Genomic DNA, 27,837 nt, shown 5'->3' with positions numbered 1-27,837 from the left:
GGCTAAAGCAGCTACAGTACCTGAGTTAGAGAGCATATGGAAGCAAGTTACATTCATGCTACAGACTCTAATTCCATGCATTAATTCCATTTCTCATTCTTCTCATTTAGAGGAACAGGGGGTTAGAAACACAGAGGACTGGGTGAGAAGACCACAAGGCTGAGAGAGAGTATAGGATTACACTTCAATATTCCACAACTAAATGTGCCAACAGCAGCCATTCATTATCTACAGGTGTGTTGATGTGTAAAATGGAAACTGGAAAGATACAATAAGCCCGCAGAAAACCACATTATCAACCAATGGGGTGCATTTGAAGGGTGGCGCCTAGGTTATGGTTCCGTTATAGGAGAAAGAAAGAAAAAGACAGAAAGCAAGCAGAGACAAGGAAGTGTTTATATACCTCACTCAAGCACTTGTTTTGGAAAAAAAAGTTGCTGTTGTTCAAGTACAAAGCACACGTGTTTCACAGGAAATGTTACATGTGAACAGTTTCCTCAAACAGTTCTCCTTTGAAGCATCAGAGGACACAGAGATGTGAGTAGCCTTTATACTTTTTCTCGTGTTTTGGTATAAAGAAGGCAAATCTATTGGAATATCACATTTCTTAATTGCATTTATTCACTGCAGAAAATGAAATCTAACCAAGTGTAATTATCTTATATTAAGATCAATAATCTATTTGGTATTGTTTTAAGTAGGAAAATACGTACCTAGCGCTCTCTCAAAAGATCATTTCACTTAATTTAAGAAGACTTTGACTTATTTTAAGGAGTCTTATCAAGATAAATTGACTTACTGCACTGGCAGATATTTTGCTTGCTTTCAGGAAGAATTGACTTAGAATAAGACAAACTTTTCTTAAATTAAGTCAAATAAAACAATACAAACTAGTTTTTTTTTATCTTGATAGAATAAAACACTTGGTTAGATTGTATTAGACAAGCATTTTTTTGCAGTGAGCAGGCACCCTCATCCAAAGTAGCCTATGGACATAAGGCGTGTTATGAGATTTTAAATTACATGAATTATATGATATGATTTGAGTGCTGTTTATTGTAATGAGAGAAAAGGTCTAGATATCAGTTCCAGTCCTGGATTATAATGGCTGATCTTTAGAAAACTGCTACCAAAGATCCTTGATTGTCAAAACTTCATCCATGACAAACAAACACGGTGTTGTTGTGTCTGTGTTGCTTTGCAAATGTTGTGAGCTCAGCAGAAGAACAATGCTTTCCTAATTCAGCTGTTCTAAAATCACTGTAAACCGTCGGCTCTTGGGACATAATGCTTACTGTCCATCCTCACTTGCAGAGGCAGACTTGTTTTTAGATCTAATCAGGTCTGGGTCAGAAACATAATCAAGATCTCACAAAAAACGATTGGGATACCTAGAAGTGATATTGTAGAAGGTGGTGGTAGTGTAGTGGTTAAGAAGCTGGGTTATAGTTTGCAGTAGCCTAAAAGTTGTGAGTTCAATTCCTGACTTGCGCAAGTTGTTTAACTTAACTTATGGATGCTTTGAAAGACATTTTAATCATTATAATATGATATTATAACCTGATTTAATTATGGGTCCAAATTGGGTTGTTGTAAAATGTGTAGTATAAGTATACTCTTAATCCCGTGAGGGAAATTTGGTCTCTGCATTTATCCCAATCCATAAATTAGTGAGCACACACAGCAAACAAAAACACACACTAACTCAGAGCAGTGAGCTGCCTGCCACAGTGGTGCTCGGGGAGCAGTGAGGGGTTAGGTGCCCTGCTCAAGGGCACTTCAGCCATGGATGTGGACGTGGGAGAGCAGTGCAGGAGCCCACATCCTGGTCGGGAATCGAACCAGCAAGCCTTGGGTTACAAGTCTTCAGCCCTAACCAGTAGGCCACAGCTGCCTCCTCCATTAACATGTGCTCCTGTTCTACTTATAGGTGCCATAGTGACAGCAAAAGAAGCGTGCTGCACACGGAGAGCAGGCCACGTGGAAGGAAGTATGTCACCTGACAAATCGAGCCGTGTTCAAGTTCAACTCCAAATGACCTTTTGCAGCAACGAGAGCTGCCGGTGGCAGCAGGGGAGGGGATACAAACGCTGCTATGAAGTTGTACACTCTCTACTTCCCGTAGTGTAGACTTGGCTAGACTTGACCATGTGACGAATCACGAGGCACGGACCCGCACGGACTCTTGTGGATATGGGGAGGCATCTAAACACCTGCACATACGTCAGGGATGTAAAAGCCAATTAGGGCAAAGACCTGACGTCATGAAGGCAGGGTCTAGGCTCCGCTGCGCTCCGCAGTACCTCCAGAGCGGCTGCTCTGCTGCTCAGCAGCTGCCTGGTCACGCCTTGCTCCCGCGATAAGTTGAGGCCATGTGATACCGACTGCCGAGTCGAAAACACACCCATCTAGACCATCGTGGACAGATTTTTAACCACGTGCATCTTGTGCTGCGCAGTTTTTGTGCTGCGCAGCCAACTTGAACGCGCCTACTTTCTCAGTCTTTCTCCCATGCACAAGGGCACATGCAGGGGATGACCAATGATGTAAGTATATCCTACTTATAATATAATGTAATAGTATGTGTTCTACTGATATGAATAGAGAGAGAATCACTTTATGTAATACATTATGAAGATATATGGCTTAAATGGAGTGATTGGGACACTGGTTGTTGCTAGATGTTATAGTCCAAGCATGTGGGGAAATTACTGATTTTTCTGCCATGTGTTGAGTAAATTTGTCTTGATAAGACTCCTTAAAAGAAAAGTTAAAGTCTTCTTAAAATCAAAATGATCTTTTCGAGAGTGTGGGTATAACTCTTCATACTAAAAACACTAATTACATTTTTTTTAAAATCTTACTATAAGATCCATAACACTTTGTTAGATTTTTTACAGTGCGTTTGGTATACACGTAAAGTCCTGTACCTAAAAAGTTCAATACAAATAGGCTACGTGTATACCTTTACACCTCATTACTAAACGTTCAGAGATAGAGTTTATCAGCTCTTATTAGAGTTTATCCAGCTCTTATTAAAGTTTATTCACCTCTCAGGAGAGTTCACCTCACTGTGTGTTCACTGTGTGCTGTGTGTTCACTAATTCGGTTAAATTGGGTTAAATGCAGAGAACTGAATTTCCCTCACGGGATCAAAAAAGTATATATTCTATTCTATTCTATTCTACCAATTGCAAGTAATCATTAAAAAACACACACTGCATTATCCACATTCCCAATATACAGTCATCACTGAACCACTGTTATACATATTGGACAATAGCATCGTCAAACAACATCCGATACTGCATGGCGCAGTCTACCAACCGTGATCACAGAATTCATAGTTTACCCACCTCTTATTTTAGCATTTCACCCCTGCGCACGCACACACACACACACACACACAGAGTTCATAGTTTACCCCCCTCTTATTTTACCATTTCACCCCTGCGCACGCACACACACACACACACACACACACACACACAGAATTCATAGTTTACCCCCCTCTTATTTTACCATTTCACCCCTGCGCACGCACACACACACACACACACACACACAGAATTCATGGTTTACCCCCCTCTTATTTTACCATTTCACCCCTGCGCACGCACACACACACACACACACACACACACAGAATTCATAGTTTACCCCCCTCTTATTTTACCATTTCACCCCTGGGGAGGGTGACATGAATATGAAAATCATGTGAACACACTTACTGTGCATGAAATATGGCAGCCTTTGCAATTGTGATTGCACTGCACTTTTAGACCTGCATGTTAATTCTAGCCTATAGCATGTCACAGATGGGCTACAAAGTCAATAGTAATTAGAGAATTGCCCCTCAATAAAGGGTGTCACCAATATTAGAGTCGGATATGCCTATACAATACTGGATGAGCACAATTGCAAGTGACCACAGGAATAAGGGTTCAACAGGGTTTATTTTCCCAGAATCAAAACTAAAGCACACAGGCTCACTAAGTCTTACAGTTTTTCACAATTGCTAGAACACCTTTTTCAGAACTCTTTACCTTTTTCTCAAAACTGTCACACAAAACTCATTTCTCAAACTACATTCTCGAAACCCTTCAATCTTGTTGCAAAACTGAACAATCACCTCAAAACACTTTTAACTTTGCTCAAAACTAACTAATGGTCTCAAATCATTGAACACATCAGGCAAAATTACACTCCTGCAGAGCAGTGATAAGACAATACACCAAACAATGGAAGACACAGTTTTCAGGGCAGGGTTTATGGCTCCCGGAGGAATTGTATTCATTCTAATTTGAAAAATAAAATATCAGAATGAAAATAAAGAATAAGGACTTATATCACTCTCTACTCATATCCTCTAACCTATATGAAGATATAAATCAATAGTTTTGTAAGTGAACAGAAAGACAGGCCAATACTGTACTGAATATGATTTGTACTGTGATGCCACAGACTCTGATAGTACTGTAAGTATGCAATACTGTAATATTGTATTGTGCCTAAATTTAGACTTACTTGGACATACTGATAACTCAGCTCTTTCACTCTCTCAGGGCCAGATGTACTAAGACAGCGCTAATACCGAGTTTTCGTATGCGCAGAATGCGAACGCTGTGCTTTACTATATTGCGTGGAATTTACTAAGCTGTCACTTCATTACGTTAAGTGCGTCCAACACCGCCCGTTCCCGCCCCCTGTACAACGCCAATTGCGCTGTGCGGAGCTGAACGACAAGCGCAGTTGAATATTGCAACATGAAAAAGAATCAAAGTTTAGCGATCATACATGATACAAAGAAATGTCAACGAGCAGCGACAGACAGAGTAGGCCTAGTAGTTCTACTAATCCACTAAAAAAAATACTTGAACTATTTACTACACGTAGACCAGGGCTATGACTTAAAATAGAGTCTAACAGATTGAGAAGGGCTATGTCGTGAAAGAGACAATACGATATTACAGAGGCAAACGAAAGTTAAGGTTGTTTTTGACATAGTACAATGAAGAAAACTGATGCTCTGAATACTGATTCAGCTGTCTGTAAACGTTTTTCTAAGAGAAGCAGTCAACCGCAATTTGGATTACACCTGCTTTTAGCAGGCGGAAGTTTTTCGACGCAAAATAGACGTGCGCTGTTTTCATACATATGGCGGAATACTTAATCAATCGCTAATAGCACCTCTCCTCCCCTGTACTTGCGCGTTACACCCATTTTCAGCTGATCCGCCCAGGAATTAATATGCATGACACGGAAAAACGCAAATAGCCATTCTCAGCTCCTACGGCAGGCAGTCTGCGCGTTTCTCTCATTGCGGCCTGTTAATACATATCCTCCCCATGTTTTTACGCGCACGCTACGCCTGAAATAGGCGCAAAACGTTAGTACATCTGGCCCTCAGAGTTGAGCTCAAAGGGTAGTACTGTAAGTGTGTAACAGTGGATGTTCAGTGATTACTGAACTGTATGATAATGGATATTTACGCTATTTCTCTTCTGTAGTCTGAATCTTTGGATTATTGACGCCACAGAGAAACCACTGATGTTGGGTTGGACATGAAGTCCTGCTTCTCCCATTGGCATTCCATGAATCAGAACATGGTCAATGATTGTTGCCCAAATATCATCATTTACAGTATTGCAACTCTTGGGACTCTCTGTCTTTCTCTTCATCCTCTTCATACCTGCACCCTCCTCTTCCTTGTACCCCACTTCTACTGTAACACACACTTGTTGTCCCCTGTGTCTCTGTCAACTCTGAACTGACTTATATTGGTTGTCACATCATTAGACAGAAGTGTTATCAATTTTGAGTGGTAGTGTTCAAATAGAGACAACTGTGCACTAATTGTGTTCAACTTCTGCGTTATTTGGTTATCAATATAATTAAGAAGTGCATCAGAATGCACAATGTGTTCACAGTTTTGCAAAAAGGGTTAATGAGTTTGGTAAAATGGGTGAAAGTGGGTGAAAGTAGTCTATGGTTTTTGCCAAAAAAGGGAATAATTCAATAAATGTGTTCAGGCATTTGAGAATTTGATTCAGAGAATGGGGTTTAGTGTTTGAGCAACTGTGAAAAACTGTAATTTCAAGTCTTAATTACATCTCACAGAAGATCTGTCCAACAGAAGAAAAACATAGAAACAGAAGTCCTGGTTCCAAACACAAAAGTCGGTCCAGAAAAGGGTGAGCAGTTCAAAAATCCAATCCAAGGCAAAACAAGGAATCCGTACAGACCAGGTTGGGGCAGCAGCACATAGGTTCCACAGGAGCGTGCCCCGGAAAATTGTTCAAAGTCCTATCATGGAGGACATCTCATTCATCTATTAGAGGAGGTAAGACCGAGGAGGGAGGTGGAAGGCCCGATATGCGAGGAAACACACACAAGTAGGCTATCCTACACTGAAGTGTTTTCAGATGGAATTGTGCAATCATTTGTCCAAGGAAGCTGCCAAGGTCAAATGTTCCCTCCCACGTCTGTCAACTTTCAGTTTCAAACAAATTTGTAGGGATTTATTTTCGTCAATAAACTAGACCAAGAAAGGACCTCCATATGCTGGAATTAGGCCTACCATGAACTATGCAAACTGTTTTGTTCACGCATTATGACAGGTGGGCTATTCATTAATGTCTCGAACTATTATCTCATTATCAGGGTCAATAAGTTGGAAGTGTGCATGTTCATACCATTTTAGGCTTCAGCTCATATTCTCTGCAATTTGTGTGTCTGGGAGGGAACTTTTTTACCTTGGACCAATGAACCATTACTTTGAATGGTAAAGGGGATAGACAGGGTTGTTGGATATTTGGCTTTTGCCTCGATAGCAGCCTGACCAATCAAGTCGCTTTATTTGTAGTCTTCTTGACATGCAACGTTTTTCAGTTAATCAATTCGTTCCATACTGTTATATGATTAAATGAGTCATTATCGGTCGAACGAACAACTTCAGGAGACCTCGGGCACGCACCCATGCTCTACTCCAGGACGTGTCATGTAAAGTCTCGGCAGACTAACCAATTGAGGAGTTTTGTAAAATATACACGCTAAAGCTGTAGGGGAAGCTCTGCAAAGAAATATGCAAGCATAAAACGAGCGAAAATGAAAAGTGAAAGCGAGACCAGCGATGAAATCGCCGATCCTGCATAGTCTTAGCCTAGAAATCTAGACGCCCCTAGCGGCAGCAAATGTAATTTGGCTGGCGGGGCAGTCTAGGCACGATCCATTGAGCCAGGGAGCTGAGAACCCCCAGCACCAGCGTTCCAATCACAGCGTGTATAGAGTCGGTGGGTGGGCTTAACATAATGGTGACTGACATGCGACCAGAAGTTCCGACGGTAACGCATCCTGTTATTTGAAAACAAGAAGATGATTCGTTTAGCGTTATCCTACTGCGTGGAGAGGGAAGGTTACGCATCCTGCTACTTGAAAACAAGAAGATGATTCGTTTAGCGTTATCCTATTGCGGGGAGGGAATTTGAAAGACAACTGTTTATCCCACCCCTCCGATTGCGCCCTGTCTACGGTGAGTGTCCAGACCCTACATCTTGATGTGGGTCTGGCTCGTCAGGCTAGCATAGTCTGGTATAGGCCTACCTTTAACCAACATGGACTCGCGAGGGCGCTCGTAGCCTATACCCAACACTAAACTCGTAGCCTACATGACATGAGCTGACATTTGAATTAGGAAATACATTTCTTGGCAGAAGAATGATTGTCTATGAATCACCTTTATCGTTATTGTGCCTTTGTTTCCTGAAATCGTACCAAATATAGTAATCGTTTTAGCAGAGAAGTTTGAAAAATTATCTTTCTGGAAAAAACATAGAAACATAAGTCCAAAAGTAGGTCCAGAAAAGGGCAAGCAGTTCAAAATGGATCACTGATCACTAGGTAAGTATTTTCACACTTAAAACAATACAAAATAGATTATTTACCTTAATATAAGATAATTACACTTGGTTAGATTTCATTTTTTGCAGTGTAGGAATCCACCAGATTGGGGCAGCAGCACATAGGTTCCACAGGAGCGTGCCCCGGAAAAAATTTCAAAGTCCGACTTCATAGAGGACATCTCATTCGTCTAATTGTAAGAGGAGACAAGACCGAGGAGGGAGGTGGAAGGCCCGATATGCAAGGAAACACATGAGTGTCCTACACTGAAGTGTTTTCAGTTGGAATTGTGCAATCATTGGTCCAAGCTGCCAAGGTAAAATGTTCCCTCCCACGTCTGTCAACTTTCAGTTTTAAACAAATTCGTAGGGATTTATTTGCGTCAATAAACTGGATAGACTAAAAAAGGACCTTTATATAGATAGAGAGATAGATAGATAGATAGATAGATTGAAGGTAGATATGCTGGAATTGTCATGAATAGGCTATGCAAACTGTTTTGTTCACATAGCCTATTATGACAAGTATTCATTCATGTCTCAAGAACTTTAAAATGATCTCATTATCAGGGTCAATAAGTGGTAAGAGTGCATGTTCATACCATTTTAGGCTTACGAATACGAAAACTTTATTGTCCACAGATTGTGAAAATTTGCCTTCGGTTTCACCAATACAAGGATACATGAAAGACAGGACATTACAAACAGTGCATAGCCAAGACAGACAACACACTCACTACATTTCATGAAAAGTGACATTACATTGGTTGGGTTTACAAAAGTGATAAATAAATTAATAAATAGATAAATAAATAAATAGTAGCCTATTTAAAATACTTGACAATAGCCTACTATTCGTATGTGTGTCTTTAGTAGCCTAGGCCTATTTAGCACCTTCACAGCATTAGGGACAGAGGATGTTACAAGATGTTATAAGCTCATATTCTCTGCAATTTGTGTGTCTAGGAGGGAACTTTTTTTTACCTTGAAAGCTTGGACCAATGAACCATTAGGCCTTGAATGGTAAAGGGGGCAAACAGGGTTGTTGGATATTTGGCTTTTGCCTCAATAGCAGCCTGACCATTTTAAATCAAGTCGTTTTATTTTAAGTCTTCTAGACATGCTTTAGCCAACATGGACGAGCGAGGGCGCTCGTCCCCAACACTAAACTCGTAGTAGCCTATTACATGAGCTGACATTGAATTAGGAAATAGCCTACATCTCTTGGCAGAAGAATGATTCTTTATGAATCACCTTTATCGTTATTGTGCCTTTGTTTCCTGAAATCGTACCAGATATGTAGTTGGCTAACCGTTTTAGCAGAGAAGGTTGAGAAAGGATCTTTCTGGATCTTTGGTTTTTGCGCTCTTGTTGTCAGATATGTTTGAACGAACGCTTCAGTTAGGCGCCAAGCTTCGCGCTTTCATAGTCACACCCCTAACGTTTGGTTAGGCTAACTGATCTACTAAACTTTGAATAATTGCTGCAATGACCTGCAAGAAAGTTGAACTGTGCATGGATATTGTTCTTTTGACTTTCCTCCCGTTTTTGCTTCAAATGCTGTTCTCTTGTGCAAGATAACCTTCAGAAGATCATGACATCATCTGAGTGCATATGGTAAGGCAATGTTGTTGAATTTTGACTTTGCAAATTGCAACACTTCCTGCCTTAACTATATGTATAACTAGGCTAAATAGAATCATAATTCCATAGCACTGTCATTGAAGAGCATGATAAACTATAGCCAATGGGCTGCTCTGTTCACAATATTTCCTTCAACCTGTGCACAGTGTAGAATCATAGACTGTAAAATTGTAGAAGTGTGTGTGTGTGTGTGTGTGTGTGTGTGTGTGTGTGTGTGTGTGTGTGTGGCGGTGGTTTGGATCTGAGTTGATTAATGTGAACTTCATCATACCTGCAAACTATAATTTTTTGGCGTTTTGAAAAGAAAATGTCATTTTTAAAGTGTGCAGCCAGTCTCTCATTTTATGTGAAAGTGATAGAGAAAGTGACAATACATATAGAGAATAAACCCCAGCTCAGTCTGCCAGAGATTGGATTTCGCCCTGCAGATCATGTTCAATACAGCTTTTGCCTATTGCTTACACACGTTTTGCAGAATTTGGCTCATTATTTCAAAACTCTACGCACAGCTATATAACATAGCACCTGGGATAAACAACTCACATCTATGGCACAATGAAAAACTGCAATCAAAACATAACACTCCTTTCTAAACACGAAATTCTTGCAACAGAACTAAACACACAAGCACACCAGTTGAATTACTCTTTCATATCACCATAAACACTCTGATGCACTTTATAGAAAACACTGCCGTCTTTGTGTTTCTATTATTTCATTTGGTCATTTCCTCAGACCTTGTCTTCTGTACAACTCAAAAGAAGAATTTCTGCAGTAATCAAACAGAGTTTATACAGAAATAAGAAAAATAGAATCACAAGTCAAATACAACGAAACAAAAGCAAAAAAAACAATTACTGGATCATTTTTTGGGGGTATTCTGTTTTCTGTGCAAGAGTTTTCAAGGCTGTATGTAAGTGCCTAAATTGCCAGATGAGTTGTGCATTTTGAAAATGTTTTCCCAATGATAGCAGGAGATTTTGTTTTTGAACAAAGTGTCTAATGTAAGAAAACTTGTGTAGTGTTTCGCAATAAGTGTGTTGCAGGATTGCAAACAAAGTGCAAAGTTGATAATGTGTACAGTGTTTACAAGTATGCATCAAGAAATGTAAGTTTTGAAGCTTTGGTCTAAGCATGTGATTTTAGTGTGTAAGCAATAGGCAAAAACTGTAATATGCTACACTACTAGGCTGGGTGAACCCTGAATTTGGATTTGGCCAGGCAGCTCAGGCAGAAAATCTGCACATCTATCTCCTGTTCCCTGCCGGAACCTTTGGCTCCAATCGCAAACTAGCTTATCCAAAAGATGCACCGGATCGTTGGTCTGATTGGTTGAAGGATTATCCAAGCGTACGGAGTCATGATTTGAACGATGCCAATAGAACTCGACAGTCCCGCCCCTCGACAATAGACAGTGAAAGAAACTGCCCTCCTCCGAGAGAGCACACCTCTCAAGGCCCCATCACATTGCACACGGCATGCGCTATGAAACCCATTACTTCCAATGGGTAGAACTGGTCTGCTGCTGCGCTCAGTATAGCGGCACCAAGAGCAACCTAGCGGTGAGCGCAGCACATGCCGTGTGCAATGTGATAGCCCCTTCATGCAGTAGAAATAAGGTGCAGACTCCCCATACTAATGTTCAGTCTTTTGGTCAGGGAAGGGCTCAAACAATAACTTGCTGGTGATAAATCATCAAATGATATCAAGGCAATTTGCTGAAAATGGCGGCATTATGATTACAAATTAGCCAATTTCAGTAAACTACAATGACAACTAGAAAAAAACATTGATTTAAGCGGTTATCAGACAGGTTTTGCACACATTCTGCGATAATTGCTTGCCGCATTTCTGACGGGAGCGTACGTATGTTCCCCAGGTCCTATGTTCCCTGGGTCCTAAGTTCCCCACTTTGTATGGGACTGGGGAACATAGAACCAGAGCCCCTATAGGGAGAGCCGGTCCACTTCCTATTAACTCCATTGTACCGGATTGTTCCTGCAATCTGTTGAAATTCCGCTAGGGGCGTTGCCGAGCAAGTGATAAATGAATTGTGGTCTATGGGGCTAAGCGGCTAGAACTCGTTTTTTTCACAGTTGACAACTTCATTTCTTAATGTACATTGTCGTAGTAGCTACCTGAGTATAGGTTTTCCACTGGAAATGAAATAAAAAGTCACTCATGTCCTTTCTGCTTTTCATAGGATGGGCCGTTTTCCCTGTAACATGCTAGCATTTAGCTCATGGATGCTCGCGACAATCGCGACCGATTACGACCGTCGTGAAGCTGAACCTTCTTTTAGGTCTATGGCCGTAAAGTGGTTCGCTTGTGTCACGTGACATGAAAACTTTGAAAGGTTTTTTAGGAATAACAACACATATAGAAAATTGCATTGGTCAGCTAATTGTCAAGTCAAGTTATCCTGCATCGCATGCATTAATGCAATTTCAGGAGAAAAAATTATATAAAGACAAATGTGGTACTGGGGGGTTCAGCTCCATTGCCACCCATTCATTCATCACTTGCTCGCGATCGCCCTCTAGTTGCAGTACCATGCGGAAGTATTTCGCTAGTGGTCCTTCTCCCCTTATTAGAAATTCTCTGATAGAACCCTTTTAGGGAAAACATGGGAACATAGGACCCGGGTAACATAGGGATGACCCCTTTCTGACGGTAGCGGACATTCAGACATGAAGCATATATGCAAAATGTATACGACCACCTGTTTTTCACATTTAAAATAGAATTTCCGTCAATTGGGCTTTAGTTCGCTGGGCAGATAATGACGCCTAATAAATGCGGCCGCGCTGTCAGCTGTGCATGCCTGACAGTGGAGGAGTGTAGTCTTTACACCGGGAGGAGGGCATAGCCTTGCTGCATTACCTGCAGCGTGTTAGAGAGATGGAACTGTTCAGTGACATCGGGCGCTTTAAATACACGTAATTCCCTTGATCATCACTGACAAGTGCGGGTTTTTTCCACATTGCATTCACATAGCAGCTGTGGCGGCAACTTTACGACAAACCTACTAGGTTGGCAGCAGGAAAAGTTCTGGTAGTAGATATATGGACATATGCATTCAGACAGCACAATGGAAAAAACCTACCATAAAAAGTCTGAACATTGCGGAAATACACGTCTGTCAGAAAGCGGCTTTATATACATAATGATTAAGGGTGTCACGATCTCGATTTTAAATCGAAATCGATCGAAATTACATCTCAATCTCGAACTTCGAACTGAAAAGTAGAATCGACAATGCAGCCACACCCCCAACGTGACGTCCAGCATGTATGCCTAAAACGCAAAACCACACAGGTGCAGCATCAACACTCCTCTAATTTTAAGCTGCAGCCAGTTAAAAAATGCACTTCAACCTCTTGTTACTCTGAAATCACGGGTGTGGAAGCATTTTTGCGTTCATTCACGTCAGTTAGCCTAACACCAATTTAGCCTTCTCCACTTAGCAAGTAAAAAAAACGATTTAGTTAGCCTACAGTTCAAAATGACTTTAAGGCTTAAAATGCACATTGATAAGTAGCCTACTTATTCCATTAACACTAACCTTGGGTCTCTTCAGAGTGTCTTCAGAGTGTGCACAAACATTCAAAGTATCATTCTGTGTGGAATGCATTAATTAAAAAAGATCGAAAATCGAATCGAATCGTGGCTTTAAAATCGAAAATTAAATCGAATCGAGGATTTGGAGAATCGTGACACCCCTAATAATGATACTACTACAAATAGAATCACGAAGTTCTAATCATGTGATATCAGTGTGATTAGAACTTCGTGAGCAATCCAACCGAAAATAATGTGCTTTTTGCACTTTTCGCTCGTTACACAATGTGCATGAATGTAGCCTAAATATAATTAGATTTCATAGCCTAAATTCACGTTGATTTTCTCCTGATCCATTTATCAAAGCTACTAATACCATCGAAAGCTAAGACGGTGCTGTGTCAAGTGGCATGCATACTGCATATCAGTGTGACAAGAACTTTGCGTGAGCAATCCGACAGAGAAGAATGGGTGTGCATTTTGCATAGAATCGCCCGTGGCAGACCTGTAATTTCTCTGCGCTGAGAACGTTGTAGACAGGTATTAGACCTGCTGTTGATCTAAAGAGCCTACTCATGCCTTAATTTGTCACCTGTCTAAACAATACGCTGTGGTCTAGTCTAGTCACCAACTGATCATGAACGGATTGAACGCTATTTTGAATTGTATGCTAATTGAATGCTAAAAATGCTAATCTGTGGGTGTACTACGAACCTCGATTAGTGGGTTTGTTAGCGAGTTATGTTGCTCTCAAAGGCAGGGTATGCTGTGACACGAAAGTGCTCTGTTTTAGCAGAGCCCATTTATGGAGAGCCGGTCCACTCGCTACAGTAATTTCCTGCATATAAGCCGCATTGTGTATAAGCTGCAGGACCGTGTTTTATGCAAGTTAAAAGAAACAAAACCATATTAACACCATATTAACTGCCCCCCTGTATTAACCTCATAGCTGAAGAAATTTTGCAAAATCAATGTATAAACCGCGGCGGATAGTCGGGAAACTACGGTATTAACTCCATTGTACCTGCATTGTACCTGCAGTTCCGAGCAAGTGATCAAACAATGGGGGTCTATGGGGCTAGACGGCTAAATTGGTCTGTTTCACCTGATTGTCATTAAAATCGAAGATTGGATTTTAGTTTCTGCAAGCTCAATATGGGTTATAGGTGGAAAGTTGAATGAAAAATTACTTATGGCCCTTTGGTTTCTCACAGGCTTGGTCGTTGTTGCCCATAACACACTAGCACCCTGCTAATGAATGACATCATTGACACGTTTGAAAGGCTTTTTAGAGCAATTAAGGGACTTATAAAATCTAATACTCAGCCGTGTGTATTTTCCTTGATCCCCCTTTCACATGCAATTTCTACACAAAAAATGATATCCAGAGAAAAGTGGATTTTAGAAGAAACTCCATTCACCTCCATTCATTCTCCACTTGCTCGCGATTGCCCTCTAGTTGCAGTACCATGCGGAAGTATTCAGCAAGTGGTCGTTCTCCCCTTATTAGACATTCTCTGGTTTTAGCGTAGCTATATCACCATCTTATGCTCGCAACTAAAACTGGTCAGATTAGATTGCCTATAAATCTGAGCGTCGCCTCCTATAGACCCTCCTTTGACAATGCCGTCACCACTTGTGGGCATTCCTGTAGGCCTCAGAGCACGCATGCATAGAAGTACCGTAATTAAAGCTATTCACAAAGGACTATTGCATCTAATTAAAAGTCACCTGTCACATGGTTTACCTTCTAGTTTAGTAGTATAACACAACTTTATTGAACGGTATTATATATATATATTATTTAAGCAATAAGCCCCGAGAGGCCGTGGGTTATACTGTATAATCGAACAGCTAAGGGGCGTTGTTAGGCACGACGCGAAGCGGAGTGCCTAAAACCCCCTTAGCTGTTCGATTATACAGTATAACCCACGGACTCGAGTGGCTTATTGCTTTTCTAAAACGGTTACTACGTCGATCTAGCAAGATTTCATGAAACGAAGGCACAGCAACGACAATGTAACGATTTATCCATAGATAATCTTTCTTCCGCCAAGAAATATATTCCCTCCTTATGAATGGTTGCCATGCAACAACAAGACGCAGCCACTGCTAGTTTTGTGCTAGCGCATTACTATAGAACGAAATGCGGTCAAGGTGTGAGTTTATCATGATATTTACAACGGCATCGAACGCGATTCAGCCAATCACAATCAAGGACCGGAACTATCCGTTTTAGAAATATATATATATATATATTATAAAAAGTGTGACAGCAGACAGCGTGAAAGCAGGTTAGTTAGCGGAGACAAAGTTTGCAGTTAACAGTTATAACTTTAACAAGTTATGTGTGATCTTTTGTCCTTAATGTAAAAATTATGTTTTTACAGTTTACTGAAAGCCTGCTGAAGTTTTGCCTCTTGCTCCTGTATGCTGTCTGCGCCGTCGTGATGAGTGCATGTGGCCCTGCAGAGTATAAAACTGGACAGGAGTGCTGCCCAATGTGTGTCACAGGTAAGTCACACATTAGGGAGATACAGGGAGATAATAGGCTAACTAAGTTATATGGTAGCCTAACTGGTTTAATTCGCCCTTTTCACGCTAAGATCAGACACTTTCCGCTTTGAAGCTTTGCTGGGTATCAGTTCATCTGGCGTAAGCAAAAGCTATGGTGATACGGTTATAGTTCTTGAGGTAAGATTAATATTTCACGTCAGAGCTGCCAACTCTCATGCTTTCGGCGTGTGACACACGATTTTGCCTGTTTACACACGCACTCACGCCACACATCCATTTTCTCACGCAAAACAAAATCTAATTTTGGGCTGAGACTTGTTCGTTCCTTTTAAAACTCCCCAACGGTATATGGCACTAAGAAGCGCCACTGACATCCAAGTTTGCGACAGAAGGAGACACCCGCGGGAGAAAATCGCAATCTGGTCAGAGAGTGTTGTCACAAATCATAGGCCTATAATTAAGAACTCACTCTCTTAAACTTAAAATCTTGAAAGATATCAGTTTGTGTGGATGAACTTCATTCCCTAGCCTGCCTACATGTTAACTTTAGACTAACTTGTTGCACTTTTGTTGCACTGTTTTGTTTGCTGGAACGTGTGGATAAATCTTCTGGAGAGAGCTAAATCATAGTGCTCACTAAAATCATAAAGGAACATGACACTCATCTCTTATATGATCCCTGAAAGATTTTCTTCGACTTGTTAGTGTTTTGAACATGTATTTTATCTAATGACACAGAGAGCAAAATTAATTGCATCCACATATCCTTGTTATGCATTTTTTATTTCACTCGCGTAAAACCGTGAGATAGAAAGAGCCTCACGTATTTCTTAAAGCGACAGGCACTCAATTAGACACACCAGCCTAATGCACACTCAATTAGACCTAGGCCTACACACCATTTAAAAATAGGCCTATGAGTAAGTGAATCAGTACACAAATGACTAAACATTTTTAACTACTAGTAATTATGCAGATTGTAAAATATAACATTATCAACAAAATATGTACAGTTATGAATTCCAAAATATATGGTATAGAATATATGACTATCATTTTCTCTGGGTGTGGAGGGTTGAGCAGAATCTTAGATGGCCACTGGTGTGAATGATCACACAATATTCAATATTAGGTTACTGATGATTAAATCACCAAATACGCTAAAATTGTTTTTAAAAAGGCATCGAAAAAGTATCGAAATCACAATTATTGACTTAGTATCGGGATCGAAACAGGTAAAAACTTTTTGTCACCCCCGACAGAATCTCACTCCAAGGTCTTTTGAAAAGTTGGCAGCTCTGTCACGTGTATTTCTTATCTTCATTTTCCTTGTTATCGTTAAGTCAGTAGCCTAATCCTTAAAGGGATATTCCGCCATTTTTGGAAATACGCTCATTTTCCACCTCCCCTCGAGCAAAACAATCGATATTTACCTTGTTCCCGTTCATCCAGCCATTCTGTGAGTCTGGCGATACAACTTTTAGCTTCAGCCTAGCATAGATCATTGAATCGGATTAGACCATTAGCTTCTTGCCTGCTAGCTTCATGTTTAAAAGTGACTAAGATTTCTGGTAATTTTCCCATTTAAAACGTGTCTCCTCTCAAGTTAGAAAGTGAAATAAGACCAACTGAAAATGAAACCTGCCGTTTTTCTAGGCTGATTTGACATGGAACTACACTCTCATCTGGCGTAATAATCAAGGCAACTTGCAAACGTACCATAGGCGCAGTGATATCGTACGCAGCATCTGAAAATAGTCCCCATAGACAGTAAGCAGTAGTAGTGCCAGTAGTTTGCAAGTTGCCTTGATTATTACGCCAGATGAAAGTATAGTTCCATGTCAAATCAGCCTAGAAAAACGCCAGGTTTCATTTTCAGTTGGTCTTATTGCACTTTCTAACTTGAGAGGAGACACGTTTTAAATGGGAAAATTACCAGAAATCTTAGTCACTTCTAAACATGAAGCTAGCAGGCAAGAAGCTAATGGTCTAATCTGGTTCAATGATCTATGCTAGGTTGAAGCTAAAAGTTGTGTCGCCAGACTCACAGAATGGCTGGATGAACGGGAACAAGGTAAATATCGATTGTTTTGCTAGAGGGGAGGTGGAAAATGAGCGTATTTCCAAAAATGGCGGAATATCCCTTTAATATATAGCAGCAACTTCAGCTAGCTTTACCGAAGATCAAGTTGGTTTGATATTGGATATTCGACAGAGATTCAAAATAAGGAACGGTCTTTCATTGAGTATCCGAATATCCAATATCAAACCAACTTGATCTTCGGTGCTAACATGTTAGCTATCTGAAGTTGCTGCTATGTATAGTACGGGTCTCCTAACGTTAGGACTAACGTTGTGTTCAGTTATCGTTTGCAATCATTGCTCTCGTAGCTGCATTGATTTGAGAGTAAAGTTAAATGACGTTATGACTGTATATTACTGCTACCGGACGAACTGATACCCAGCTGCTGACATCACGTGAAAAGGGTCTATTCACTTTCAGTGAATTATGCTAACGTTGTCAAGCGGGGTTATTGCTTGCTCAGAGAAGAGAAGGGTACAGTATGTATCCTCTTCTAACCTTGGCGTAGGACTAGGTTGGACTAATTTCCCCAAAATATATGTTCCTTTAAAAATTCAATTGAGACGTGTTAATGTTAAAAATTTAATTAATGCCCAAATGTGTTGTCTGTGTTTAAGGATATTTTGTGAAACGTGACTGCACAGAATTTAGAAGCACCTCATGTCTGCCATGTCCAAACTCTACCTACACTGATGTACCAAATGGACTCTCCAAGTGCTTTTCTTGTTCAGTATGTGACTCCAGTAAGTCTTGTTCATTATTATCACTGATCACCAACATAGCCCTCATTCACTCATTCATTCAACTCATTCTCATTCACACTATTGCGCCCAGTGGTAATGTTTGTGTGTGTTTGGTTCAGGTGTACTGTTGAAGGTGAAGAGGGCGTGCAGCTCCATCTCAGACACACTGTGTGAGCCTCTGGAAGGACACTACTGCACTGACCCAATCCAAGATGGCTGCAGAGGAGCTGTGGAACACACAAAGTGCTCACCAGGACAGTACATCAATCAAACAGGTTGGGTTATTATTTGATTATTATTTGATCCTAGATTAGCTAGTCTCTGGCTGAGTAGATTATCATTCAGTGTGTTTCAGTGTAGGCTGTCCTTTCCATCTGGTAACCAGTAGCGATTCTAGACATGTTTAACAAGGATGGCCCTAGTGGGACACTGATTATAAACAGAAGGACATATATCATACTCTCACATCAAATGTCTATGTATTAAGATAAAACAAATACAAATAAACAAACACACATATTTAATTATCTATGTTGTCTATCATATGGTCTATCATATGCTGTGCTAATAGAAATTCCCTCGTGATGACATTAAAATACATTATATTCTATTCTATTAAATGAAGATGTAGACATTTTTCCCCAAAATAATTTATGCCACCTGTCCCAAAGCCATTCTCAGACAGGTTTTCTGCACGTTTTGCGATAATTGCTTATCGAATTTCGACTTTCAGACATGAAGCATATGCAGAATTTATACGGCCACCTGTTGTTCACATCTAATTTAGAATTTCCGTCGATGTGTTAGGTTCGCTGGGCAGATAATGACGGCTTAAAAATGCCTGACAGCGGAATAGTGTAGTTTTTACACCGGGAGCATGGAGGATTCAAAACGAGTTGCTATAGCCTTACTGCATTGCCAGCAGCATGTTAGAGAGATGGAACTGTTCAGTGACATTAGGGCGCTTTCAATACCCATAATACTTCCCTCGATCATCACTGACAGGTGCGGAATTTTTCAACATTTGGATTCACATAGCAGCTGTGGCGGCAACATTATGGCAAAGTGTCTAAGTTAGCTGCAGGAAAAGTTCCAGTAGTAGATATACAGACATATAAATAGAAATGATCGAAAGCCCCACATACGCAGCCAAACTAAACACGTTCAGGAATTAGGCTATTTAAGCAAGTGGAGCATGCTGTTTCATTTACCAGTGGTTAACTGGTCTGGTTTTGGAACCCACAATTTTACATGCCCCTAAAGTAGCGACCCATATTTTGTTAGCGTTCAAGCCAACGGATATGGTGAGCTAGCCTACATAGTAAGACGTGCAAAGTGCCTGCTGGCCTACTTGTTTAAATTGGAACATGTATGTTGTTTGGCATTACATTTGTGAAGTCTTCAACTCTCTATGTGACCTTTCAAAGTACTTGACGGGTTTGACTTGTTTCCATGTGGCAATTTAGTTTGGATGCCTACTTCAAACACTCAGGGTAGCAGTAACATGACCTTTACACCTAGGCCGGTTACACCTAGCCATGAATGAGCTGGCTTGCAGTGTGTCATGGGATCTTAAATGACCACAGCCATTTAATTTCATTTCATTTATTTATTTAAAGGACAGTGCACATTAATCAACATTACTGTAAATGTGCCAGTGTTAGCCAGCTGGCTAATTATCAACTGTAGTCATTTGGCAAGATGTTAATACTAGGCACAAGTGGCTAAAAAAAAGAACATATTAAATCACACAGTAATTGATATACAACAATAAAACACAGTAATTGATATACAACAATAAAACAGACAGCCATAGGACTGGTTCCATTAAAACATTAAAACATAAGATATAACCATACAGCCATACATCCCTTAGGGGATCAATAACATAACCATCTATCCATCTTACTATCATACATACACTAAGGGTTACAGGACAGCTAATAGAGGCAGACAACCATGTATTATGAAAGGTGCTCACATTTTTGCATGGTCAAAAGCCAGTCCTTAAGATGGTGTGTGAATGTATGATGAGAGGTGGAATTTCTAATGTGCACTGGCAATTGGTTCCATAGTTTAGAGGCTCTCACAGAAAAGCATAATTGGCCAAAGGAACTGGACCTAAGAGGGACTGCACAGTCCCCTCTTAAGGCAGACCTTGTGGTTCTGCTGCTAGATGACTTCTGCTGTATAAAATTATGCGCAATAAGTGGCAGTGGATCTTCAATTACCACAACCATTATGCACCACCTCTCTGCAATCAGTGTCAGTGGATCTTAAATGACCACAGTGAGTCAGGACATCAGTTTAACGTCCCATCCTTTTCAGTTTTATTGACAGAGTCTATGACTGCGTTTACATGCACTTTAGTATCCCGGTTACGATCAGGGTTTTGAAGTATCCCGGTTTTGTATTTGCACATGTAAACATCATACCCCGATTTCGGAACCCCGGATAAGCCCTTATCCAGGTTACGAGTATTCCGGTTATGCTAGGTGGTGTACTCCCAGAGAAACCGGGATACTGTTCCATGTATACACCTTATCCCAGTTTCTCAGGCAAAACACGTATTACATTAGTAACCGGGATACGGAGTGCTAATGGAACTTTATTGTTGGTAACCGGAATACTGTTATTCCTCATGTAAACAGGGATATTAATAACCGGGTTTCTCTGTGTTCATGTATATCCTGAATATGATCAAAATCGAGATAAGCCTCATAACCGGAATACTAAAGTGCATGTAAACGCAGTCTATGTAGGTCACACATGACATGTCCCTGCCTGGTGGTTTTTAGAAGTGGTCTATAATAACTCTTCTCTTGCAGGCACTGCCTACACTGATGCTGTGTGTGCTGAGTGTGTAGGAGACACGTACTCAAACGGATCATTTGCATCCTGCAGACCACACACACGGTAAGAGTATACAACTGCAGACCGACCACACACACATACACACACACACACACACACACACAGTAAGAGTGCACAACTGCAGACCATACATACACACACACGCACACACACGCACACACAGGCACACACAGCCCTCTCACCAATTTGAGTTGAAAAATGGCAGTTGGAACCGCATAACCTCGCAAACTCCTGTAGCCTCGTCTTTGTTGCCTTAATGATTTCCTTTTAAACGTTTCTTATATTACAAAATGATAAGCAGCTGGAATTGGCCATTCTCCCTCCTGCGCGCAAGATGCATTCCCAATTAAGTGGACTAAGTACAGTTAGATAATTCTACGCGGTAGAGATAGAGAGGGCCCAGAACGAACTATTCTTGCATGTAACATGGCGTTAGCAAATTGTCAAATTGTAAACGTTCCCGACGTATAGTGAAACACAGTTTGCAGTAAAACTAAGTGGCTAAATGTTGGTGCCCTACGCGCAGTGCGTGATACGTGTGGTGGGAGCGGCGGCACTGCACACACACTCACTCACACACACGCACGGTATGTGCGCTACTACCCAAAGGCGCCGTCATCAATGAACCAATCAGTGGAGCTGATTGTGCTGCCAATATCCAATCAGAAATGCAGGGTAACTGTACTGTATCAGAAGTTGTCATACTGCAGGAAAGACGAGCATGGCGATTGAAAATGAACTAGTATTCATTTCAGTTGCTTAGTTGTTAATAAATCAAACGTTTTATTGAGCATCCAACTTTGTGTACAGGGTAAGTCCTGTGAGTTAATTTAACATTTAAGAAAAACAAAGGAGAGAGCAATGAAATGACATGTTACCTTGTACTCAGTAAAGAAACGTCTGTACAAAGACATTTGTATATGCTATTTAGATCTAATTTAGTTAAAAACACATTTAAGCTCATTTTAACAAGACTAATTAGTAAGCTTTGAATGGTGACCATCACTAACTGAACTTGCCATTGTATAGGCAACAAAGACACTGTAATGAAAACATGAGCCTCGAATAGCTAGCTAGCAACTGAAGGAGAGCAGGGCTGGAATTAGCAGCACTAAAGTGGAAGACATGGGGGAGCTGAAATGAGCATATAACGGCTGTTGTCTAGGCCAGGGCCACTTGAGTATTTTTAGACTAGCCTACATGTCATGCCTGTGTTATGATTTTGGGTTAGATCATGATTGTACAAATGGTTTGAGTACATCAAAGTAGAGCCTGCTTCTCGTTTGCTTTAGAAGTTTATTTGACACTTCTACCTAGCTGCTCAAAACTCACGTTACCAATCGGCTGAAAACTTTCTACTCAGAACTCTTAGCAAAATAAAAGTCCTTGCACATTTTCAGTGCAAATTGCAGTAGAGGGGTATAAAACAGTACGGGATACAGGAATACTAACACTGTACTAAGCTGCGGTACAAACAATTGTATTTATTAATTCCAGTTAGTTAATTTGGTGTTAAATCATATCCTTAACCATATGTGGGCTTAACAACCTCCCTCTCTGCAAGGCCCCTTCATTTACCCCCCCCCCCCCCCCACACACACACACTTTTAAAATCAGCCGACAATGACACGCACACACACACACACACACACACACACACACACACACACACACACACTCACACACGCGGTAAGAGTGCACAAGTGGTTTTCTGTGTTTAGCTTCACCACGAGCGTGAGTACCAGAGGGCCCTAAGTGACCTTTTTGGCGACTCCACAGAGTACATCAGTATTTAAAGATGCAGCCAGTGATTGTGCAGGAAGTCACGTATGTTGTTTAGCAGATGCTTTTCCCCAAAACAACAAACATATTTTGATCAAGGACCAAATTAAACACACCAGAGAGGTACCTCACCCTTCCCTTCTGAAACGCCACACCCGGGGTTTTGTTTTTGTTTGGGGGACAAGCTGCCCCTACTTTGTTTGTTTCCAGTTGTTGGAGCCTGGGCTACAGAAACAAGTGTTTCATGTAGTACAGCGTACTCACAGAATGGACATCTAGTGGGTTGTGAGGAGATGATTGCTGAATGTGATAAAAAAAAAAATTTGCATGGGTGTTCGTTTACGTTCGCCAACTGCACGTTAAAATGAGTATGAATTAATTTCTGCTGGACTGAAGACTGCCAGCAGAAATGTCAATGTGGTTTTGAGAGGTGTGGTTTGACCTTTAAATGTGCTGTTTTGATCCCATCAGGTGTGAATCTCTGGGACAGTACACGGGGAAGCCAGGAACACACACAGAGGACACTTACTGTGAAAACCGCCGTCGTCATCACATGCTGTTATTGGCAGTGCTGCCCTTAGCTTGTGCTAGTTTAGTTGTTTTAGTAGTAAGGAGAAAACCGTAAGTTGTATGTTGTGATGGTGCATGTAAAGACAGGGTATTAGTGCCTTATTAGTGCTGTTACAGATATAAGGAGCTTCACCAACGTGTATTTGGTGTATATTATTCCAGTATTTGGGCTGGAAAACTTTTTATATTACAATGATTTATTTTGACACAAATTACATTTTTTTACATTGTCTATAATTCCTGATATAATTCCTGATCTTTTGTGAATAAACATGCCATTGGTTTCTATTCTCTGTGACTACTGCTAGTCTGTCTTGCCACATTGTCTCATTCCAGAATGAGTAGAACAATGGGTTGTTTGTCTAGCAGTCAACACCCAGTTACTGCAAGTTCATCAGTAGACTAGAGTTTAACCGAAGAGGTGGTCCTCACTGTGGTCAATAAAGACCCCATAGCACCTGCGTAATCTGTGTAAACCTGTGTGCACAAATGATGAAGCAATGTTAGTGCTTCTTAACAAATTATGAAGTATTTGAGGAGTTCAACATCTACAGTAGGCTACCCTACTGTACATAATATCCTTAAAATATCCAGACAATCCAGAGAAATAGGGATAGAGCTGAAAAACAATACTGGATGGTCATGGTCCTCAGATGGCACTGCATTAAAACCAGACCTGTTTCTTTAAAGAAAATCATTGTATGGGCTCAGGGAACACGTCTGTCAACCATTAGGCCTATTTATGAGCACAGTTTGATACTCAATCCAGATCTGGGCCTGAAGTTGTTTAAAATCCCTGCTGAAAAAAACAGCAAGAAACCAGCTTAGGCTGGTAGCTGGTTTTAGCTGATTTTAGCTGGTCTTTGCCCAAAACACAGTTCTTATTGCTGGTCTTGCTGGTGTAGCTGGTTAGGCCACCAGCTAGACATGCTGGCGTGACCATCTGAGGAAGCTGGTCGTGCTGGTGTGACCAGCCTGTCGTTTGGGATACAGCTGGTTTAAGATGGTCATGCTGGTGACCAGCCTGTCCAGCTTGACAAAGATGGTCAAGCTGGTTTTCTAGAATGACCAACATAAGCTGGCGTGGCCAGTAAAAACCAGCAATGTAGACCAGCAACACCAACTAAAATGACCAGCTTAAGGTGGTACGACAATCAAAACCAGCTGAATTAACATCATAAGCTGGGTAAACCAGCTGAAGGTGTGTTTTCGCGAGAGTTTTGCTGGTCTAGCTGGTTAACCATCATAGGGTGGTCAAATAAGCTGGTTAACACTCATTCAGTCATTTCACTCATTCAGTCTGACACTCTAATAATCCCCCAGTGTACAGTAAGCCCCTTGAACATCATTGCTGCCTTTGGTTATGAATTCAAACATCATTGCTGCCTTTTGTTATGAATTTAAAATCTCTGTCTAACTATGGATGCTACTTCTCTTTTCTCAGAGGTAAAGCAAAAAAACTTTAGTTCATTCAGGGCCAAAAGGTGTGTAGTGTACATTCTTTTGGTCTCCCTAGATACAGTATGTAGGTCAAGAATGTTATAAGGGACCGTTTGCAGTGCAGGGTTCTGGTTAAATACAGTATGAGCATGTCCGGATGGTGCCATGCATTCATCTTCTTCAGGCGGTGGCCACAGCATAAATCAAAAGCAGGCTACGGGGTAAACTCGTAAATCATTCATGCATTTCCTATGGTTTGTGTAGCCTGTAGAACACAGCAATCCTATGGTGTACCCTGTAGCCTCGTTTTGATGTACAATGGCCACTGCCCAAATAAGGCAAATTCACAATGCACATTTTGCTGATATGTTCATTTTGAATTTGATACCAGCAACGTGTTTCAAAATAAGTTGGGACGGGGGGAACAAAATGCTGGAAAAGTTGTGTAATGATAAAGAAAACAAAAGGTGGAATAACTTTATGAATACGGTGACTGGTAACAAGATTGGGCATGAAAAAGAGTATCCCAGAGAGACCGTCTCTCTTAGAAGTAAAGGTGTAGGGGTATTCATCTGTTGATCTGTGTAAACGTGTGTGTGTGTGTGTGTGTGTGTGTGTGTGTGTGTGTGTGTATAAAGGTGTAGGGGTATTCATCTGTGTAAACCTGTGTGCACAAATGATGAAGCAATGTTAGTGCTTCTTAACAAATTATGAAGTATTTGAGGAGTTCAACATCTACAGTAGGCTACCCTACTGTACATAATATCCTTAAAATATCCAGACAATCCAGAGAAATAGGGATAGAGCTGAAAAACAATACTGGATGGTCATGGTCCTCAGATGGCACTGCATTAAAACCAGACCTGTTTCTTTAAAGAAAATCATTGTATGGGCTCAGGGAACACGTCTGTCAACCATTAGGCCTATTTATGAGCACAGTTTGATACTCAATCCAGATCTGGGCCTGAAGTTGTTTAAAATCCCTGCTGAAAAAAACAGCAAGAAACCAGCTTAGGCTGGTAGCTGGTTTTAGCTGGTTTTAGCTGGTCTTTGCCCAAAACACAGTTCTTATTGCTGGTCTTGCTGGTGTAGCTGGTTAGGCCACCAGCTAGACATGCTGGCGTGACCATCTGAGGAAGCTGGTCGTGCTGGTGTGACCAGCCTGTCGTTTGGGATACAGCTGGTTTAAGATGGTCATGCTGGTGACCAGCCTGTCCAGCTTGACAAAGATGGTCAAGCTGGTTTTCTAGAATGACCAACATAAGCTGGCGTGGCCAGTAAAAACCAGCAATGTAGACCAGCAACACCAACTAAAATGACCAGCTTAAGGTGGTACGACAATCAAAACCAGCTGAATTAACATCATAAGCTGGGTAAACCAGCTGAAGGTGTGTTTTCGCGAGAGTTTTGCTGGTCTAGCTGGTTAACCATCATAGGGTGGTCAAATAAGCTGGTTAACAAGCTGGTCAACCAGCAAACTACCTTTAGCTGGTCAGGCTGTTTTTTTCAGCAGGGATGGAAAATGTCGTTTTGAAAATCATTTAAGTATTCAAGCTGTCTAACTTGTTTTAGAGTACAGTTCGAAACCCAATATCTATGATCTTCACATATCTGATCTTTCACAACATCTCATCAAGATTAAAAGGACAGGTTCTAATGAGGTAGCACCATAGACTGAATATAGCACTCTTTGAGACGACTTAAACTCCATGCCAGTGGGGGCAGTAAAACACCTGTTGATGTTGTATAGCCCTTTTCACGGTGATGTCAGACGAAGCGTTGCTGGGTATCATCCGGGATGTCCAGCCACCAAATACTACAGAAGAAGAAGAAGAAGTATTCATGGGTTTCATCAGGTCCCTTTCCACAGGTGTATACAATCAAGCACCATGCAGTCTGCATTGATAATCAAGGTGCTTGATTGTATACACCTGTGGAAAGGGACCTGATGAAACCAAGGGGGCAGGCATATTCCCGGAAGTAGAAACACGAAATGAGCTGGTGATCAACGCTCTGCTAACTCCCTTGGACGGCCATAGATTTCAGGGTTTTTTTTGCGATCCCATAACTTCATATAACATGTGCCCTTTGTCTCCCGTATAGCTTCTGTGTATTCTATATAGGGTATCGAAGGCAAGATTAATTCACTTCTTCCCCGTATATTACGTTGGTTTCCCGTAAAGAAGTATTTTAGCATGTCTGTTGTAGGGAAGCTAACGTTCGCCCGTAATGTTTGGATAAGAAGCTGAGTGAGCCTGCACGAAAACCATGACGGAGAGTCATTCGCAAGATCAGTGAAAATGCGTGTAGCACGGTAGCCTACTGTTTGATATGGTAAAGCATTACCTAGAGGCAAGTACACATAATAATAATATTAAAAAACGAACGTTAACAATTTCAGAGGTTTTCGATCTATCATACGAGTTACAGCAGGCTAACGTCACGAACTGAGTACGAGTCTGCGCAGTACGACGGAAAGTAAACGGAATTTTGTTTCAGCCCCCTTCCATAGAGAACAACGGAGTCTGTTTGTCCATTTCTTTTAGGTCTATGGATGAAACCCATGAATACTTTTTCTTCTTCTTCTGTAGTATTTGGCGGCTTGACATGCCGGAGGATACCCAGCAACGCTTCGTCTGACATCACGTGAAAAGGGCTAATTGGAAGAAGAAGAGAAAAAGCAGTGCTGCTGCTGCTGCTGCTGCTGCTGCTAACCGGTGTTGTT

At 41.1% G+C, this 27,837-nt stretch overlaps 1 protein-coding gene across 4 annotated transcripts; it reads left to right on the top strand.

Moving 5' to 3' along the window:
* The first annotated feature begins 402 nt into the window (after positions 1 to 402).
* LOC134088031 (tumor necrosis factor receptor superfamily member 14-like) lies at positions 403 to 23,960 on the top strand. 4 transcript variants are annotated; one of them, XM_062541920.1, is made up of 8 exons: positions 403 to 537; positions 1,931 to 2,173; positions 2,457 to 2,546; positions 15,494 to 15,617; positions 18,321 to 18,446; positions 18,566 to 18,721; positions 21,275 to 21,362; positions 23,574 to 23,960. In XM_062541920.1, exons 3-8 carry the CDS (start codon positions 2,526 to 2,528, stop codon positions 23,725 to 23,727), a joined length of 669 nt encoding a protein of 222 aa, XP_062397904.1. In that variant the 5' UTR covers positions 403 to 537; positions 1,931 to 2,173; positions 2,457 to 2,525; the 3' UTR covers positions 23,728 to 23,960. The 4 variants fall into 4 exon arrangements, with proteins under 4 accessions (XP_062397904.1, XP_062397906.1, XP_062397907.1 ...); XM_062541922.1 differs by adding an exon at positions 9,476 to 9,515 and having other exon boundaries at positions 1,931 to 2,546; XM_062541923.1 differs by lacking the exons at positions 403 to 537; positions 1,931 to 2,173; positions 2,457 to 2,546 and adding an exon at positions 6,137 to 6,343.
* Positions 23,961 to 27,837: the final 3,877 nt, after the last annotated feature.

This window comes from Sardina pilchardus, chromosome 7, assembly GCF_963854185.1.
Source record: "Sardina pilchardus chromosome 7, fSarPil1.1, whole genome shotgun sequence".
Classification (NCBI taxonomy): domain Eukaryota; kingdom Metazoa; phylum Chordata; class Actinopteri; order Clupeiformes; family Clupeidae; genus Sardina; species Sardina pilchardus.
The sequence above is the reverse complement of the archived record's forward strand: the minus strand, read 5'-3'. Positions and strand labels throughout refer to the sequence as shown.